This window comes from Calonectris borealis, chromosome 3, assembly GCF_964195595.1.
Source record: "Calonectris borealis chromosome 3, bCalBor7.hap1.2, whole genome shotgun sequence".
In the NCBI taxonomy this organism is placed as follows: domain Eukaryota; kingdom Metazoa; phylum Chordata; class Aves; order Procellariiformes; family Procellariidae; genus Calonectris; species Calonectris borealis.
This window is the reverse complement of record NC_134314.1, coordinates 69,390,409-69,409,306: the sequence shown is the minus strand read 5'-3', so window position 1 is coordinate 69,409,306 and position 18,898 is coordinate 69,390,409. Positions and strand designations below refer to the sequence as shown.

Here is an 18,898-nt window from a genome sequence, read left to right as displayed (position 1 = left end):
GGACGTTTATGTGGTATGAAAGCTTCTCTTCTGTTGTTCGTTCTGACTGACTTCTCTGACGTGAAGGGAGCAAGGCTGATATCTACCAGCTGTCTTGCTGCTGCTTCCTTTACTTAACATTGACTTCATAAATCTGGGTCTTGGACACAGATTTTCTAAGTGTGTGCGTTTGAAGTACGTTTCCTAGTATTTAAACAGTCTATTCATTTTATGAAACTACAGTATCTCTTGCCCCTCACCTTTTTTTTTATACCCAGTTGTCTTTTTAATCTTTCGTAACTTGTTATGCCTGTAATATTACATTCATATAGGGCGAAAGATGAATTCCACTCATCATGGTGGTATGATGCGCCATGTAATGTGTTTGGACTCACTGCATGTGTGAAACCCACGGCGTTCGATGAAACAGCCAAGTACGTTTAACAGGATTATGCAGGGAGATAAATGCTTGGTACATGGTAGCTGGTATGAAAAGTGTTTCCATTCTCTCCCCATCCTGTCGGCAGAAGTGACGGACAGTGAAGCTGACATTGTCATCTCTTGCTCAGGGTTACATTCCAGTGAGGTTAACTGACTTGCAGTGCAAAAGCTCACGTGTCTGAATCATCATGTAACGCAGTCAGCAGAAACAGGGAAGACAATGTTAATTAAACTTGACTGATACCTGGAAGCTTTAGATGAAGCCCTAAGGCCTAGAACTTGGTTTTCGGCTTATGTTGTTTTTAGGCTTATTTTATGACTTCTCACGCAGACATCAGAAATGCATGAAGCCATCTCTGTGTTTTGCCCACCTCTACTTGGGTGGTAGAAAACCTGTGTGTTTTCTAAGATGATCCTGCAGTGCTTATTGTATGACTCATATTAACGGGAGCGGTATACTATGTAATGTCTAAGTGTTCATACCCCCTCTTCTTGCACAACTGTAATGAGATACTTATATTTGTGTGTTGTTTAGATTCCAATGCTTCTGCCCATTTTAATTTTATTACATGTAAGCATAGAGGAAAATAACTACAACTGTGATCCAATCTTAAGCCCTGCATGTATATTGTAAATCTGGTAACCATAGAGCCTTTTTTTGTGCTGGTAAAGGGCTGTCGATGTTGCCTAAACCCCCCTGGATTATTTGTTTCCAGGTGTGTTGCACTGTCATTTGCACTTGTCTTAATTTGTAAATGAGTAAACAAGCTTACCAAGTTACAAGAAATGGATTAAGAAAGAGAATCAGTGGTGGTATTATAATATTGATATATACCAAGGCTATTGAAGGAGTGTGTCACAGGTGTAAGTTCTTGAGCACCATCTTTGTGATGGATGATAAATTCATTTTATAGACTTAATTACATTTTTCAGTATGGCTTATTTCATCATGTTATGTGCTTTGCTTTTTATTGCTGAATATCTTCAGGTTATTTCCCCTTCCCACTCTCCCCCCGCCCACAATTTACTTTATGTAATTGGGCAGTAGATGAACAAATACATGAGCTTATAATATCCTGTAACAAAAATATTTTCTTATGTAAATGAGTATTGCATATTAGTGAGGTCATTATTATGCTATTTGGACCTTTATTATATTAAGCAGATTATGAGAAATTTCAGAAGTGTCATGAACACATAAGCAGAAAGTTCAGCTTCAATAAATGTTCCAAGACAAGTAATGTATCACTAGAAGAAAGTGAATTTTTCATATGCATTTATAATGGTAAACAGTTTTTAAGAGCAAGTTGTACTATGTGTTATTGATTATGTTTGATCTTTTTTCTTTTTCCAGTTGTCCATATTTGTCAGAGAAGATTACACCTGCTATACCTGCAATTGGTGGGATTCTTTTCTTTTTCGTGATGGGGACGCTGCTGCGTACTAGTTTCAGTGATCCTGGTGTCCTCCCACGCGCAACACCAGACGAAGCAGCAGATCTAGAGAGACAAATAGGTAACACTGAAGGTCTGTTGTCTCTTCACTTTCCTCCCGAGGGTGCATGTACTGTGTGAAGGCAGTGTGCTGCTCTGCTCATGGGAGGAGTTACTCCTGTATTGCCACAGTAATTGTTCTGGAGTTGTAATGTCTGATGACATTGCAGTGATTTCTGTGGAAAGATGGTTGATCAGTTCTTCACTGAGAAAGATAGTAAACAAAATCCTAGCCCTGGAGAGTGATAATTATTACTGTAAATACTTTCCAGCAAGTATGGTTCAAGTCTCTCTGTGGTGCACAAGAGAATACTTTCTAAAGTGGTTTTGGCAAGAAAGCTGATATTATCAAGGTGTTACAATTGTGCATCTTTTAAAGTAACGTACCCTCAGAGTTTAACTGAATTTAATTACGTTGTTATTTACGTTGTGAAAGAGTGAGATAAGTCTCTGTGTTACTGTACAGTCTCGTAAGTTGATGCAGTCTTGGGAAGGTTTTTTTTCAGTAACAGTAATAAAATGTTACTATTTATCTGTGTAAAGCCGGCACAATTAAAGGAGCGTGAACTAGATTTTAATCAGCCTCATTTGTCAAGAGAACTGTTAGCTAAATTCTCATTGTGGAATTTTTAAGCTACAAATATGCTGAATAGCTAAAATGTGCTACCTGGATAAGAAAACACAGGATGAGTTTGCAGAGCTGCTTCGTAAACAGTGGTTTTGTTTGCTTATTTTTTAGTAAGCTACTAAAGCTTACTAAAGGCTACTCTGTCTGCTTTGATATGATAGTCAAAGGAAACCCCATGTTCTGAAGCAATTTCAGAGGAACACTTACTCATATAATTGAAAAAACAGATAATAGGTTTATGCAAGCACAGGAGAGATACCTGCAGGGTCCTTGATGTTTAATACTATAGTACAGTCTTAGGCTTTGTTTACTCTGACAAATAATTTAATGCAGTAGAAGCAAATGAATGCATTAAAGCTGTTGTTGCAGACGCTTATGTTGTTATGCGGATGCATAACAACAATATGGCATTAGTTTCCTCTTACTTAGCTGTTAAGAGACAGTAAGTGCATCATGAAATTATATCTTCCACTTAAGAGATCTGTTGAACAAAGAAATATTGTTAACGTAAAACAAAAAATATATTGACTTATATTCACTATTTAGGCCTTTATGAGCCTTTAGCAGAGGAAAGATAACAAGTTTTTTTTTAAGTAGATACATACTTCAGTGGTTGTTTGAATCTAATGGTTTCATTGTGATTAAAAAAAATCTTGTCCAAAGGGCTTAGTTTCAGAAAACTGCTGTTGGAGGAGGAAGAATGGTTTTATTTTCCGGAAACATGCGCATTATCTTTGGTATGGATTATTTTAAGAAGAAGCAGGATTTCAAAATATAGTGATGAGTTCATTGATCATCACTACAGTGAGATAATTTTCTTTCACTGCATTTGGAAGGTCCTGACCACAGCTGTTATACCATGTTGTGTGTTAAGATAAAAAGGTGTCTGTATAATGAACAGCATTTTGTGTATTTCAAAGTGTTTGGATTTGAGTTCTGAAGTGGAATCAACGCATTTGCAGCATGCTATGTGTGGCAGCTAATTGTACTTATGCTGTATGCTCTTTGCGTAGGTTTGAGGCTCTTGGAACTGTATGGTCATGTAACATGTCCATTGAACTTTGTCGGAAGGAAATCTTTTCCCATGGGTGTGTGAATTCTGAGATGTGTAGTTCACCAAATTTTATAGACCTGGTATAGATTTCTAAAAACAGTGTATTCTGCTGGCATTCACATTTCAGGAAGAAAACCTATATTGCTTTTATACATTGTTTGGACTAATTGTGCAGATCCAAGAGCCAGCTGTCATTGCCATGACAGGAAGAAGGCTACATTTAGCCAGTGAGGACTTAGCTTTGGGCAAGGACCATAGTGTACATAGTATACAGGGAAGAAAACTGTTAGATCCTAGATGACCCAGGTAGCTCAATCCCCGATGGATGAATTTAAATTCATATAAATTTCTTCTGTTTGCTTACTTTCCGATATGGCACTCTGGATTATTTAAAAAGAAAATCTTCAGTCAACCTGCCCCTTACATGCCGTTAAAGAAATTAAATCAGAAATGGAGGAGCATTGTGAAGCCATATTCTCACTAAACTCAAAACAAACGTTAAAAATGGATATGGAATGTGTTTATACTGGAATTCTCTTCAAACAAAATAATTTCAGTCCTTGCTTGTGTAATAGAAGAATTCCTAATATTCACAGAATCCAGATCTGTGGAAAACAGATGCCAAAGTTCAAATTTGTGTTGTTGGGAAAGCTAGCAGATTTCTTAGGAAGACTGATTTTAGAGCTTATTTTTTAGATTTTGCCAGTGTTGTCACTGCAAACATTTTTCAGAAACAAACACTGAGTATGTAATGTGCTGCATAGAAGTGTGTAAGTTGCTATAATGGGTAATAGCATTATTTTTATACCTGAGAAAGAAAGGATGGAGAGTAGGGAAAAAAAGCATGTCAGAACTATTTGGGGAAATGTTGGGAAAATTATAATTTCCCCCTCCTTTCTCTTTTTTGCCCCCCACCTCTTCTCAAAAAAAGTTATTCTCTCTCTAGGAATAACTTGTGGGAAGAGGACAGAATTCAGGCAGGTATAATTCCTTAGTGTGGCCAAAAAGGAATGCCCCTTTATATCATAAAATTGTGTTATAATTTGTAGATAAACAATTGTTTAAAATTTAGAGTTTTCCAGAAAGAGCCATTTTGAAATAGAGCTTCCTGTGTAACTGTTTTATTACTGCTGTAATTATTGTGATGGCTCGCGAGTATTCTATGTTTTTTAAAATGGTGTTTTCTTCAGTTTTATTAATGCAGTATTTGGGGAGCAGTGGGCATTCTTTGCCTATTTCAGTACTGGAGTTCCCAGTAAAATGTCTTATGATTGGAAGGTAAATATATTTATTAGATATTTGAAATCATAAGAATATCTTTCTAGTTGAATAACCTTCAAGATTTACTTGAAGAACTTGGATTTCTGTTAAACCTTTGTACTTCATAAGTCTGCCACCATGACCTCTCCCATCTGTTTCACTCCAGCAATCCCAGCATTCCTATGTTTTCTCTCCTTGTGGTGAAGCACAAATAGTCCATCGTCCTGGTCTCTGCTGTCCTAATGATGAGTAACAGAATCTAAGCCGTTTCCAAAGAATAAAAGTAGATGTTTATCATACCTGATATAAGTTACTTAAGACATTTAATAAAGAAGCAGTGCTGCTTTCTAAAGGAAATAAAACATGAATGATACTTTTAAAAGTTTAAATTAAGAAAAAAAAGGTTTTATGTTTCTGTTAAATTTCACCTTATCAAATTTGGCATTTACAGGTAATTTAAAAATGAAGGCTTAACAATTGTTAGCTGAATACAAAGCTTGTTTTTAAATTATCACCTATTTTTACTGAACAACACACATACCATCTTACCTATATGCATACAACCAACACATTTGTGTTGCTGCCCTTTTACCTTCTCGGAAAAGCAGCATTGTGTGGGACACTGCTGCACCTAATCAGAAGAGGTTCTCATTAGGAAAAGGCTGGAGCACCATAGGAGGACACTGTATGGAAGTCTGCACTCGTGAAGCATATTTAAACCAGAACTGGGAAAAGGGAAGACATTTGTGTCTGAGCCTGTTGCCCAACCATCTTTCTTTCATTTTTTATATCAACAAATTTCTTTAAACCCATTTTTGGCTAAAGATAAGATTTCAAAGTTGGTTAGAAGCAAGATTTGCAGACAAATTGTTGGGCTTCTTACTGCTGGTGTTCTGTTTTGTTTCTTTTTCTCTGTAATGGGACAAGTATTGATGATTGAGAGAATAATTTATTCCTACTATAATGCGAGATCATTGTAAGGAAAAGCTGGAGCATAACTGTATATGAAGAAAAATGTATTTGAGGGAAGTTATCTTAACTCTGGTTAAAGTAAGAATATACTTGTTGTTGCTTCCTTTCCTGAGAACAGTTTGCTGAGTTAAAAACAAATGGTCGTCAGTTTAGAAGAGAAAGACAGGTATGGTCTTTTGAATTGTGCCACATATACTGGTGACTGATAGTTCTATAGAAAAATCATAGTTCTAATTCCTTAAACTGTTTGAAAATTAATGAAATAAAATCTTCCCAAACAGTGGGAGGCTTCGCACCTGCATTTGAGAAAGGAACAGAGAGGAGGGTAAGATGCTGAAAAGAATAGTACTGTCCATCTAGGTACTGTCCTATGTTCCCTGTCATCTCTGTAGGTACTTTTCCATTTCTGTGTCTTTCTTTGAATTTCTTGAGTCCCTTAGGCAGAAAATGAAATTAAAATCCATTATTGAAGCATTATTGAAATTTACTTGCTGATTATCTACTAGTAATAATGAAAATGCAGTTGAGGAAAAAATTTTCAGAACAAAAACTTGTATAACCTATTCTTTTTATGTAAAACATATGGGCTTTCTAATGGAAATTTACCTTTTCAGTAATTACGTAAAAAGATAACGATGACGGTCTGCTAAATGAGATTGCAAGTGAGTTGTTGAAGAGTAGATATTAGGATTTAGTTATCTTGCTATGACACATATTTGTCACCACTATATCCAGCTAGTTGGTGAAATCTTGAGTGTTCTATAAGTCATGTTTTAAATATGTTTTTATTAAAGGATTTTCCCCAATTTAACCACAGCAAATGAATTCCTCAGGTTTTAAATCCAATACCCATATCTGCAATATTTAATTGTATCTATGGTTTTGAAATGGGCATGGTGTAATAGTCACTTCAGAGTTTTTATGATGTGCAGTTTAATTCTCTATTCTTCTAGAATGGCAGACCTGTAAACAGGCTATAAATATTAACTGAGTATGTTCTTGGCTCCATTTGAAGGATGAGGTATTTTGAATGCTTGCTGATTGGCATAGAAAATGGCTTAGATGCATTATTTTCATAATCCAGTGGTTATAAAGACAAAAAAAAGAAGAAAAGGAGCAGTAAGTTGTTCTTTGAGTAATGAAAACCTAGGCAGGTAAGGCAGAAGGCAGCACTATTAAAAATGCACTTGTTATATTAGGGCCTTTACATAGAAACAAGTTACAGCAGTTTGTTCCAAAAAATTCTTTGGGTTTTGGTTCCTGTTTCTGGAGAATTCTGTGCTTTGTCGTGTGTAGAGTCCACTCTGGGTCTCTTTTTTGCCACTTACTTGTATTGCATCTGTTAGGTACATATACCCTGAGTTCTGCCCTGTCTTTCCTATACTTTTGTTCAGTCCTGCCTTCATGGCTCTTATCTGGATCCTACTTGGTTGCATCTTTTGTTGTCTGTCACTCCCTCCTCTTTTTCTGATCCTTCCTTCCGCTCGGCTTTTTACTCACCTTGTGTTTCTGTGATGGGATTTCCTCAAAGCTTTTCCTTTCTCTGGGGTGGGCACGTGCCTCCTCTTTCTTGTGGAGGTGGTAGGAGGGGGAGTCAGGTTCCTTACCCTGAGTGCTTGATGGCAGCAGTCTCCAATAAACCCAGTTCTGCTGGAACATGACGTTCTCTGGAGTGATGGAGTGTTCCTAATCTGTTCATAAACAGAGTTAACATGCTCTGCAATAAAGAAATCTGGAAGTTAACTCTATAGCTCTTAACAAGCTGCTGCTGAGGATGTCTGAACTGTGACCTCCTCCCTCCGCTGCCCCCCACTTTTCTTCTGCCAAAATTTGTGCAGAAAAAGTTGCATGCTAAGCCCAAAGGCTACAGCATGTGCTAGGTTTCAGCTCCTTTCTTCAAATTCTCTAATATGATAGAGGTATTAAAATGTTTGCTATTCATCCAGGTTTTGGAAGTGGTTGAGTCATCTTGCTTAAGCATCTGAAAACCTCAGAAATAAGGTGTATAGCTTAGGCTACAAAAACTCACCAAGACTCTTTTTTTTTAAGCATAAAAATATGGAAAAATATAACAAAGCATTCATTTGGCACCTTTTCCTAATCAGTGTTACAGTCTAGTTTCATTGATCTCTTTCAAGAAATCCTTTGCCTAGCGTAAGGTACTTTAGTTCAAAATACAGGCACAGGTTCCTGTTCAAGGAATTACCTTTTACCCTGTGTTCAAAGAAACATTGATCTATGTCAGGAATTTAAATTATTTTAAATAAGCAGCTGACAATAATCATTTTTTCCTTAAAGAAAGAGTCTGTCAGATACAGAGTTTTGGCTCAATGCAAAATGAAAAATATAAATTTGATACTGAAAAAAAGACAAAGACTGTATTAAAAAGTTGATTAGGAGAGTCAAAATGTTTCCATGTGTGACTGCTTCGGAACTTGTGTTTCCAAATTTTTTTTAAAAATGGTAGCATGAGACTTGCTTCACAGGTTCAGACTGCTGAACTCGTCAAAACCACTGTCCTTTCTTCAGCAGTAGCAAAACCAGTAATCTTCCTAAAAGGGCCAATGGTGTCTTAAGTGAGGAACTATATTGCCAGCAAATGTGGAGTTTGGGGCTCAAGTTTCAAAACGTGAGGGTTTATGGCAAGTCTAATGGAGAGGAACAAGCTAGGTAGCTATAGTAAATCCTTTTGCCCTAAAATTGTGATTCTGGAATCAACAATGGAAATGGAAAGAGACATCTTTGTACTGTTAAAATATATTTTTTTAATGTGCCCTAAAAAGATGTATCCTAGTGGAGTGTCATCTGTGCAGCAAGAAAAGCTGGATGGTTCCTGCGGTTCAAAAGAAAACTTCTATATGCTCCAAAACTATTATTCTGGTTTGATTGCCTTGGAACTTGCTGTGCCTTTGAACTTGAGGCGCCTTCTAGAGATGGGGTACAAGGTTAACAGTAATATACTTCTAGGCAAGAGATTCTTCAGATAAATCACCTAAAAATAATGCCTTTACCAAATTGTTTCTTTTCTAAAATTTGTGCATGTAACATGTCCAATCTGTGGCTTTTACTCTACTCAAGTTGTTTTTAGATACTTGAGACTTACTCTGCCCTACCTGTCTCTTTGGGAAGCAGCCTCACAGAAATTATTAGAAGCAGTGAGAAACTGTTGTGTCCCAAAAGGAGGAATTCTGATCTAAGAATGCTATTTTGAAGTTCTTTTAAAGCTTATTAAATTATTTTTGTACGTCAGAAAGCATAGAATAGGACGAGCTGATTATGGAGAACCGTTCTCGAAATAAGACCTTCTAAGGAAACTGCCAGTACTCCATTCATTCAATTGACTTTTTGGAAACAGAGTGGTCATGCTGACAGTGTGAAATGTTTCCACCTGGGCTATCACCTTTTCCAGGTGAAGATGGAGGACTAACAGAGCTGTGATGCTGCTGTTGCCACCAGCAGGGTACAGGAATGGAAAGCAGTTGTTTCTTGAGGATTTGGTGAGGTGGTAGTAGCCCAGCCATCCATATTCATAGCAAAAGAAAAAAAGTGAAAGGAATTGCAAAAAAAAAAAAAAAAGGATGTCCACAAAGCTAAAGGGATCTATGTTACTGAAAAATATTATATTAAATGCACATCATCAAGCTATCCTCATACAGAGGAAGGTTGGGAGGTGTAGTAAGAGGCCACTCTGCCTGTATTTGTGCTTTTATGAAGATTGCAGTCAAAAAGATACTTGTATCAGAAGTGGAGACAGTTTCTGAAGGTGAGTATAAAGGGGTGGAACAAGCACATAGAGAAAGTGTCAGAAAGGCAAAAGGGCAATCAAGTCCATTACAACCAGCAAGGAACAGTAGAAGACAACAGGACAGGTTCTGTTATAGGTCAGAGGAAGAAAGAGAAGCTGAAGGCATGCTGCGTGATTGGGAAATGAGAAATAACAGAGGGCAATCTGAAGGATTCAACAGTCCTCTTTGATCTCAGAAGAGAATTTGCAAGCTTCTTGTCAGCTGATAGGAAGTGCAGGTCGGAAGAGGGAAAGTAGTAGTAGTTAAAAGAAAAAGAAAAATCTGTCAATCTGCTATACTGTATCTATATCTGTTTATTTAATATTCTACGCTAATAGAAATCTGTCTATTCTATCGCTAGAAACTATTCTCTGTCTGGAAAGACATGGAGCAAACTGCTAAATGATGAAATTGTAAGAATTGGGGCTGGGAGGGGGTGGGGTTTATGGCCATTTAAGACTCAAAACAAGCAACAAAATATTTCGAGAGCAAATCAAGTGTAACCAAACTGATGTCCTTCCTTGAAAAAGTAACTATCTTGGTGCAAAAGAAGAAGCAGATGTGCTAAATTTTGACTGTAATAGAGCTCTTGATACTGTCCTGCATAGGATTCTTTCTATATAATTTTGGAAATAAAGTCTGGATGAAATTACCTCAAAGTCAATGAGCAACTTTCTGGAAAGACAATCTACTGGCAAATGGTAAGTGATCAAGTAGGATCTTGCAGAGACTGATTGTGGGCTCAAGAAAAAGGGAATATGCTTAACTCTGAAGTTGATGCTGAGCTGGGGGAATTTGCAAGCACTCAGCTCGTTTTTGGGGTTTTTTTTTGTTTTTTTTGGTTGGTTTTTTTTATATACTCTAATTAGTCGTAGCAAATTTAGGCAACAAATAGAAAATGCATGATTACAAATGGAAATCAAATACTAAGAAAAAGGGGGCTCAGTAGTGAATGGTATAGTAAAAGGAGACTTGAGTATTATCCACAAACAGATTGAATTAGCATCATGATATGACAAAAAGGGGAAATTCATTTTGGGATGCATTAGAAAAAGAGTCATTACAGAAACTAGGAGAAGTGACATTCTGCAATACCTAATGATAATGAGGGCTCAGTTCACTGTGGAGTTTTTGACACCATATGTGGAAACTCAAAAGGAAGGCAGCAAAACAGAGAAGTCTAGAAAACATGACCTATAAGAAAAATGTGTTTGGCCTAAGAGAGGGAAGCAGCATAGGTCTTAAACTACTGTAGTATTTTTTCATATAAGGTAATAGAACAAAAGCAAGAGGCTTGAATAATGCAAAATCACTGAAGATGATGTAGGGTTATTTGCTATAGAAGTGCTATAATCTCAGTCAAATGCAGCAGGACCTCTTTTTGTGGTTTTTTTTTTTTTCTAAATGGGAAATTAAACTTGTTGATATAGTATTTTTACTTCGATTGTAACTTTCATGAAAATTAGAAAGTAATTTTTTCTAGGGCAACCCCAATGGTAGTTGCATCCTTTTCATGGTGCATATAAGCATGTTTTCTGTGATCACACAAAATACTGTATTGAGAGGGACTGCTGTTTCTATGGGAACGTGAAAACTAGGAGCAACCTTATTTTGTAACCTCTTTGCAGTTCTGATATGCGTCTCTTGTAGTTAGTTTAGTGTGAAGTCACCTCAAGTGGAAAAATGTTTATAGGGTAATAAACTTCTAAATATGAAGGCTTAAAAGGATAGCCAAACCCAGCAGAATGGGTTTCACAGATGGGAAAGCGTTTGTCCGTTTGATGCATACAAGATTAACAGTTCTTCCACAATATCGATATTTTTTGCATTGGAAAGGTGATGCAGATAAATAAAAAGATGATCATGGTAATTTATCCTTCCAGCCTTAAAAAGGTCCATCTATAGTAAGAAAATGCTTTGGATTTTTCTTCAGGTTAACTGTCTTAACTTATGTATATCTTCCTAATTTATTCTGTACAACCAGCTTAGGCCAGTTCACAGTTTCTGCTTGCTTTCTTTTGCCTTTTCAAAAGCCCTAAACTCAGTATATTAGCTACACCAGCACACCATCTCTGGAAGTTGTTTTTGTCTTGGCTCTCTAATTTTCATTGATGGTCAAGATTACATTTAAGACTTCTCCACAGTTCCATGCTTGTCTTTCATTTTTTTTGAAATGCACAATTTGATTTCCTTAGAGCCTTATAAAATTAAATCTGTGCCACAGCATAGGCATTTCATAGATTTGACAATAGCCTTGAACAAATACATACTGCTTGTGGGTACAATGTGGGTATGTTTTGCTTTGTCTCCAAAGGTGGGATACCGGCTTGATAGGCTAATAGTCATACCTGATATTGCATGCTTTAAACAACATTCTTAAAATAAATTTAGTGAAATTACTTTGTGCATCAGGTAAGTCTTTCAGAAAGCTCTTATTCTCCATGCTTCTCTCTCTCAGGAAGTCACTAAAGATTACATTTCTTTCTGGGACCAAGAATACCTTTCACATAAAGTTTTAGACTTCAAAAAGATGATGCAATTCTACTCTTAAGACAATAACACATAGGTTTTTCTGAAATCGAGGCAGTAAATCTTTTATCTAAAGTCAGGAGCAATATTTGGTTGGTATCTCTTGTTGTAAGAATCCAGTTAGCAGCTGCTGGTTTCAGTCTAAGCCAAGTTCCCAGTATTGTTTGTCCCTGAGATTACTGTCTGGAAACAAGAAAATGTTATTTGATTAAGTTATTTTCCCCAAAAAAGAAAAAGACACTCTCCTCTTGTAACCCACTGTTGTTAAGCATGTAGCTTAGATTTAAGTGGTTAAACACAGAGGAAGATGTTTCTTAGAGGAGGTTTGCATTTTTGCAGGTTTGTTGTTGTTGTTGTTCAGATGTTACAGGTAATACATAAAGATTTTTTTCATTGCATTATCTGTTTTTCTTAGAAGGAAACATTACAACTACTTCAAATTACTAACTTTTCTAATTATATTGTTTGAAGATTGAAATTGTGACCCTTTAAAGTTGACGGCAAATCTTGCATAATATGGTTGTTAAGTTTGTGTAGAGACAACGTGGAGAGACCTTCTAGAGACTGTTTGTCCTAGGATCTTAGGAAAATTGACCAAAAAAGCAAATGCTTGATTGAGCGGGAGAATCCTGGTGATATGTATGCAAAATTCCAGCCTCTATGTCTCATCTAAACAGCACCTCCCATTTGTTTTCAGCATAATAATTTGAGAGATCTAAGTGGAGTTTGTTGTCACGTTAGAAGGTTGCTAGACTGTGCCGTATCTCCATTAAATACTTGGAGTGAAGTTCTTGCGGCAGTTCAGGTACCTTGGTCCTGCAGGGATATGAATTGTATGTTTGGGGGTTTTGTAATAGGGTAATAAAAATGCTGGAGCCCCATCTAGTGCATGAACATTTAACACTGCTAGAGAAGTTACAAAATGTGTCAAAGCAGAGAGGATGGAAGGCAATCCTATTAGTGGGAAAATTTTAACCTTTATGTAAAATAACTTGCATTGCTACATCAGTAACAGATTGGAAGAGAAAAACATAAAAAGTAGTGGTCAAACGGAGGTTTATTTGGGGAAGGTGATTCTGTAAAGGTTAATCTTATTATGCCTTAAAGGGACCGCATATATTAAAAGATAGAAAGATATTAAAAGTTTTAAATGTGTTAGAACCCGAGTTTGAGCAGTCCAGTTGAAGTCTGAAAAATCAGTGTGAGACCAGGACATGTTTAGCACATTTAGGTTAGATAAATCTGATTAAATCCAAGCACATTTGACCTTGCCGTATTGCTTGTTTGCAGAAAAAAATTGTTAATAAACAGAAAGACCGGGACTTTCAGGTTTGATTATGCAATTTAGGATTGTGGGTAAAATCCTGAATCCATGGAAAGTCAGCAACTATTTTCATTAATTTCATTTGCATCAACTTTCACCCTTGGATTTTGAGATTAATTTTCCTCAGGGAGCTGGGATTTGCTGTCCTTGTGAACTTGAACTTCCCTGCAAAGGTTTGGAAGAAAATCCTCTTAGAAAACCAGCATTGTAAATATAATGGGCTGGCCAGTAGTCTCCCTTCTCCACCAGAGAAAAGGGAAGTTGCTTTTGAGATTCTGCCAGAGCCCATTTTTAAAAAGTGCACTTTTTGAACTTCTTGAAAAGTGGGGAAATACTGGTTTTAGCCAATGTGCATTTTTTATGCATAAATGTTTCATTAGAAAAAAGAGCATTTTACTTCTAAACAATTCACCTTGACTGGTTTAAGTCATTTTCTTTCAATGAGTATGTACATATACAGGAATAATAAGATTTTGTAAAAGAAGAAAATCTGAAATATTAGTGTTATTTTAGGAAATTCAATGCATCAGCATTTCTAGCAGTATAGAAAGCTACACCTATGTAAAATTCAGGCTTCATTAGTATTTTTGACAATTATGCACCTAAATTTGAGTATGACTATCAAATGGGAATCATTGGTTTATTAATGAACATGTTATGCACGCACATGTTAAATGCTTTATTGGATAAAAAGCTAATTAGGGCTAATGACCTGCATTTTTGTTCACAGTTTTAAGTCTATATTGACCAGACTATGGTCAGAAATGGGCATGATGCTGTGTTTTGTAAGGCCCATGGATTTATAGAAGGACTAAGAATATTACAAGCCTGCTAGTGATGATGTCACCAAAAGTACAGTGTATTAAAATATATTTATCTTTTTCAGTGATAGTAACTAAAATCAACTATAGGGGATTTTTAATAACAAAAACTTACTATGGTGTTTTTCTCTCCTAAAAAGTATTGTCTTATGTAGATCTGTACTGGTACTACAAGTTATTTATTTCAACATTTCATGCAGCCTATGATAACTTGTTCTACAGAAAAGAAGTTTTCATTGTAAATGTGGAAGCTTTTTTAATTTAATCTCTGAATTATAAGAAATTCTTCCCTGTTTTCTGGATTTAGGAATTATCAATCTCTGTAAAGCTTTAAATAGTATAAGCACAGTTGTGCTATGCCCTCAAAAGAATATCTTTTCAGCTTAGTTCTGAATTAGAATGCAAAAATCAAAAATTACTTAACTCAAACTTATGTGTCGTGAGGACAAGTAAACTGTTATGCAAGCAAATAAAAAGAAGTTTTTTACTATAAGCTGAAGAAATTATATTATTTCTATTGACCTCATCAAATTCTTGTATCTGCTAGAGTGCTTTAAAATCACAATCATTTAATTAATGAGTTTCTTTTAAAAAACATAACAGTAAGAAACAAAAAAAAGGAAACTTAAGATAATGTCCATATTGTACATTAAACAACTTTTATTGTCTAGTTATGCTTCAGCATGTAAATACACCAGTAGCTTGTAATGCAATACTTATTTAATAAAAAATACCGTGTCAAGAAGTATTGGCCTTGAGGTCAAAATCAGTATTATTGGGAGCCACACAGTAATTCCTACTTCCACGTGCAGATCGTAGGATCTGGCCCAGCATCCCAGGAACATTGCAGGGGTTGGTTTAGATCCAGCACAAGCAAATGTGTGTACCTCATCTGTAGGCCGCTTCTAAGCTGCTGTTTCTTCAGTATTCACCACTTCATTCTCGTAAGGGATGCTTAGGAGCTTCACACCCCAATTCCATCATTCTCGGCTATTGCTCCCCTCCTTTCACCTTCTCCGAGAGAGTTTTCTGAAGTCTGTTTGTTTCAATGGTCAAGTTTACAGTGGTGTCCCGCAAATGCTTTTATTGATGCGTATTTGTGGAGCCGGTGAGCACGTTACAGATGGGAACTTCTTAAGCTAGATTTGCTGCCAAATCTAGCATACTGTATAATTACACCTTTGCTAGTACAGCTATGCTGTCACTAATTTGAATACCTTGCTAGGTAAGAGGCTTTCTAGTTGCCCCCTTGGAAAATGTGTGGTTTGTAGGCTGTGTAAATATGTCTGCAGACCTTGCAGAAATTGTAATTGTGGGTGACATTTCTAACAATCTGAGCTCAAATACAATTCATGGATCTTTTAGTAACCTGTCATCCAACCCCACGCTTGTCCGACATGAAAGTGAGGGGGACAACTTAAAACACAGTTGTGGAGGTGACTGTGACTTTGAAATGTAATTTCATTCATACATTGGAAAACAGTTTGTTTTACTTTCCTATTGTTCTTCCTGTTCTGCCTGTCCAAGAGTAATAATTTAGGATTTTTTTCACTTCTCTGGTTTGATTTGATTGTGATTACACAAGAACAGATAACCTGAGAAAAAGGTACCACTTTTACATGTTCAACTTTCAGAGTATAGCTCAGCTTGGGAGCATTTAAAGGACAAAATGTTTTAGCCTAATCAGTCCTTCAGTTGCTGGAAAAATGAATGCTGATGTCCTAAAAGAAAACAAAAGCAAGCAAACAAAACCCAAAACCCCACCACTTGTACCAAATGAGGTAGTTGGAAACTATTTTTATGTAACAAACAAACTTTAAGATGTGTGAAAGTAACACTGGGAGTTAGAATTTCAAACTTTGAAACAGCAAGAGCTGTGAAATACTATTCTGAATGTGCTCTGTTGTATTTAAGAGATCTCAAAATGATGATTGATCTTATTTCTACCATGTGACAAGCTCTAATGACAGAGCTGCTCTTGCTTAAGTAAATGTGCAGATTCTATATTAGATTGTAGAATTTCTGCAGCACTTGTAGAGCGTCATAGTTATCTTTAATGTATTCTGTATGAACTATTAGGGGACATGAGAGTGTAAGAGTTTTGGGATCAAGGTAGCTGTCAGCATTTAAGAATTGGGTTTGGGTGGGTTTTTTTAATTCAAATTGATTGGCTATGAATGCTATTTGTAATTAATTATCTTTTTAAGATGTGTTATTTTAGGGGAACGAGAAGGGAAAAAAGGTTTTTATTTTAAGAGTGTTAATATGAATTTGAAACTTGCTATAAATTGCCATCAAGGACAGTTCTGTGCATACACCATAGCTCATGTGAAAAATTTAATGCATTGTATTTCCATGTTTAGATATTGCAAATGGCTCCAGTTCAGGAGGATACCGCCCCCCTCCCAGAACAAAAGAAGTGATCATCAATGGACAGACAGTGAAACTAAAATACTGTTTTACTTGCAAGATTTTCCGCCCACCTCGTGCCTCACATTGCAGCCTTTGTGATAACTGCGTAGGTGAGTAAAAAAAGATATGGCATATGTTCAATTTAGTAGTTTATATATTGTTATGAATACTTTTGATATGAGAGAGAAAAGAATCAGTTAGTGACAAGACGACTCACAAGGTCACTTGCTGTGTTCATCCTTCTTTCCTACAAGCTCTGTTAAATGTTAAGAATTTTAGAGGAGGCAGAAGAGGAGATTTGGCCTAACAGATAGTTGTTGCTAATCTATGAAGGAAAAAATCTTCTGAGGCATACATCTTTTCTAACCTGCTCCACAAGACAAAGAACACACCCAATTCAAATAGGGCTGCATAGTATGTGCGATGAACTTTCTAGTACGGAGAGAACCAAGCTTTATGGGAGTCTCAGACTTGTTTCCTTCACCAAACTGAATTAAGGGCAAGGAGCTGTTTCTCAGGTTCGTTTCAGACTAACTGTAAGGCGCAGTTCAAATAGTTACGGCTTGCACTGTGACCGGAATATACACTGTAGGTGATTCTTACCTTTGAAAAGTTTTAAGACTAGAAATTTTAAAGTCAGAATCCATGAGAAATTACTGAGCAAGCATGCTATTTTGAGAGTAAGTAGAAGATGCCAGGATGTCTAATGGTAGGGGATTTTTTTAACTCTGAACATCTTGTCTTTTTTCATGACTATTTTCTTTGGAGGGCAGACAATGTGATGAACGTATGCTAGGATTTAAAAGCAAACAAAAAAAAACCCCACCAATCAAATCTGAATAGATTTCTAGTTAATTAGATCACGTTTAGAGTTTAGTGCAGCTGATTAGCACACTGTTGAGCCTGGATCTTACGCATGCAAGAAAATAATGTAGAAAGATGTCTCCAGCTGAGAAATGTAATTGCAGCATTCAGCAGTGATATTTTTAGCTATAAAGCAGTCATTGGAAGAATTAGTTTCGTGTTTAGAAGATATTCATTTAGGGAGTACACTTACATCAGAGTGAAAAGTTTAGCCTTTTTGCCCTATACAATCAATTGGTATCTGTAGATGGTTCCTTCGGTAAATAAGTTTTCCTGGTGTGTTAGAATTTTGTAAGCGTTGTAAAAGCTATTGAACTTGGCAAGTAGGGGTGTTCATAAACTGCAGTTGACACATTTTCAGAAAAATATTATATCAAACGTGTAACCTGGACACATTACAGTGTTGTGATATTGCTCAGCAAACTTGATAATGTGAAAATGCAGTTGTTGACCAGTGCAGTAAATAAAAGTTAAAGGCTGTTGTCTTTACCAAGAGAGCGCATAAATAACAGCAACTCCCTCACACGCATCCTGAAGCTTATTTTAAAATAGTGTTTCAGCTTTTTTAATAAACTGATATGAAGGATTTTTCTGCAGGTTATTCTGTAATCTGATTGTGTCCTTTTCATACTAAATTTGGAAAACCTACTTTGTGAAACATACAATTAGTGATGGGGGGGGAACAACTTAAACATTCTTTGTCTTTTGATTATGTCTGTGATGAAGCAACAGATGTGAATTATTATGAACGTATATCAGAAAAGAGCAAATGACTCATGTAAGCGATAATTGTATCTGAGAAGATTAGTCTTTTCTGCTCGTAAAATAGGTATGATTGTTGTAATTTCCTCTTGCACATTTTTTAATTTGAAGTTATTTGTTTTAAAATAATTCCATCCATTTATTGGAATGAATTTGCTGCGGTTTTTCTCCTCAGCATTTATAATGGGAATTACAATAAACTATGACTTTTTCAGGGCACACTGCATAGTACTTTTGTTTTCTGATTAGGTACAGGTATTTGTCATACAAATATTGAGCTGTATGGAATGCAGAAAGTGAAATCTACAAGTACTTGCAACTAATTTTCTGTGAAAAATAGATTTCAAGAAAATCGGATTGCTCATGTACTTGTGGAAAACTAACAGTCTAAGAGTGTATGCTTAATCAGAATGCAGCTTACCTCCACCCTTAAGTTAGGATTGTCTTTATGATGATGCTTTTATTTAATTTTAGTTTGTGAATAATTCTTATAATAGCAATGAATGTTCTTGCGCCACTATCATTTGCTAGTTCCTTACTGAGGTAACTAAACCAATGCAAAAATATTCCTACT

At 36.2% G+C, this 18,898-nt stretch overlaps 1 protein-coding gene across 9 annotated transcripts in view; it reads left to right on the top strand.

The window, feature by feature from the left end:
• The window catches only part of ZDHHC14 (zDHHC palmitoyltransferase 14), a 112,041-nt gene that overhangs the window by 56,971 nt on the left and 36,172 nt on the right, over window positions 1-18,898 (top strand). For 6 of the 9 annotated variants that reach the window (XM_075146064.1, XM_075146066.1, XM_075146060.1 and 3 more), the window contains 2 exons: window positions 1,775-1,947; window positions 16,650-16,808. In XM_075146064.1, the coding sequence (XP_075002165.1) occupies window positions 1,775-1,947; window positions 16,650-16,808 (332 nt within the window). The remainder of the gene's footprint in view (window positions 1-1,774; window positions 1,948-16,649; window positions 16,809-18,898) is intronic. The other 3 variants (XM_075146061.1, XM_075146069.1, XM_075146065.1) reach the window with 1 other exon arrangement.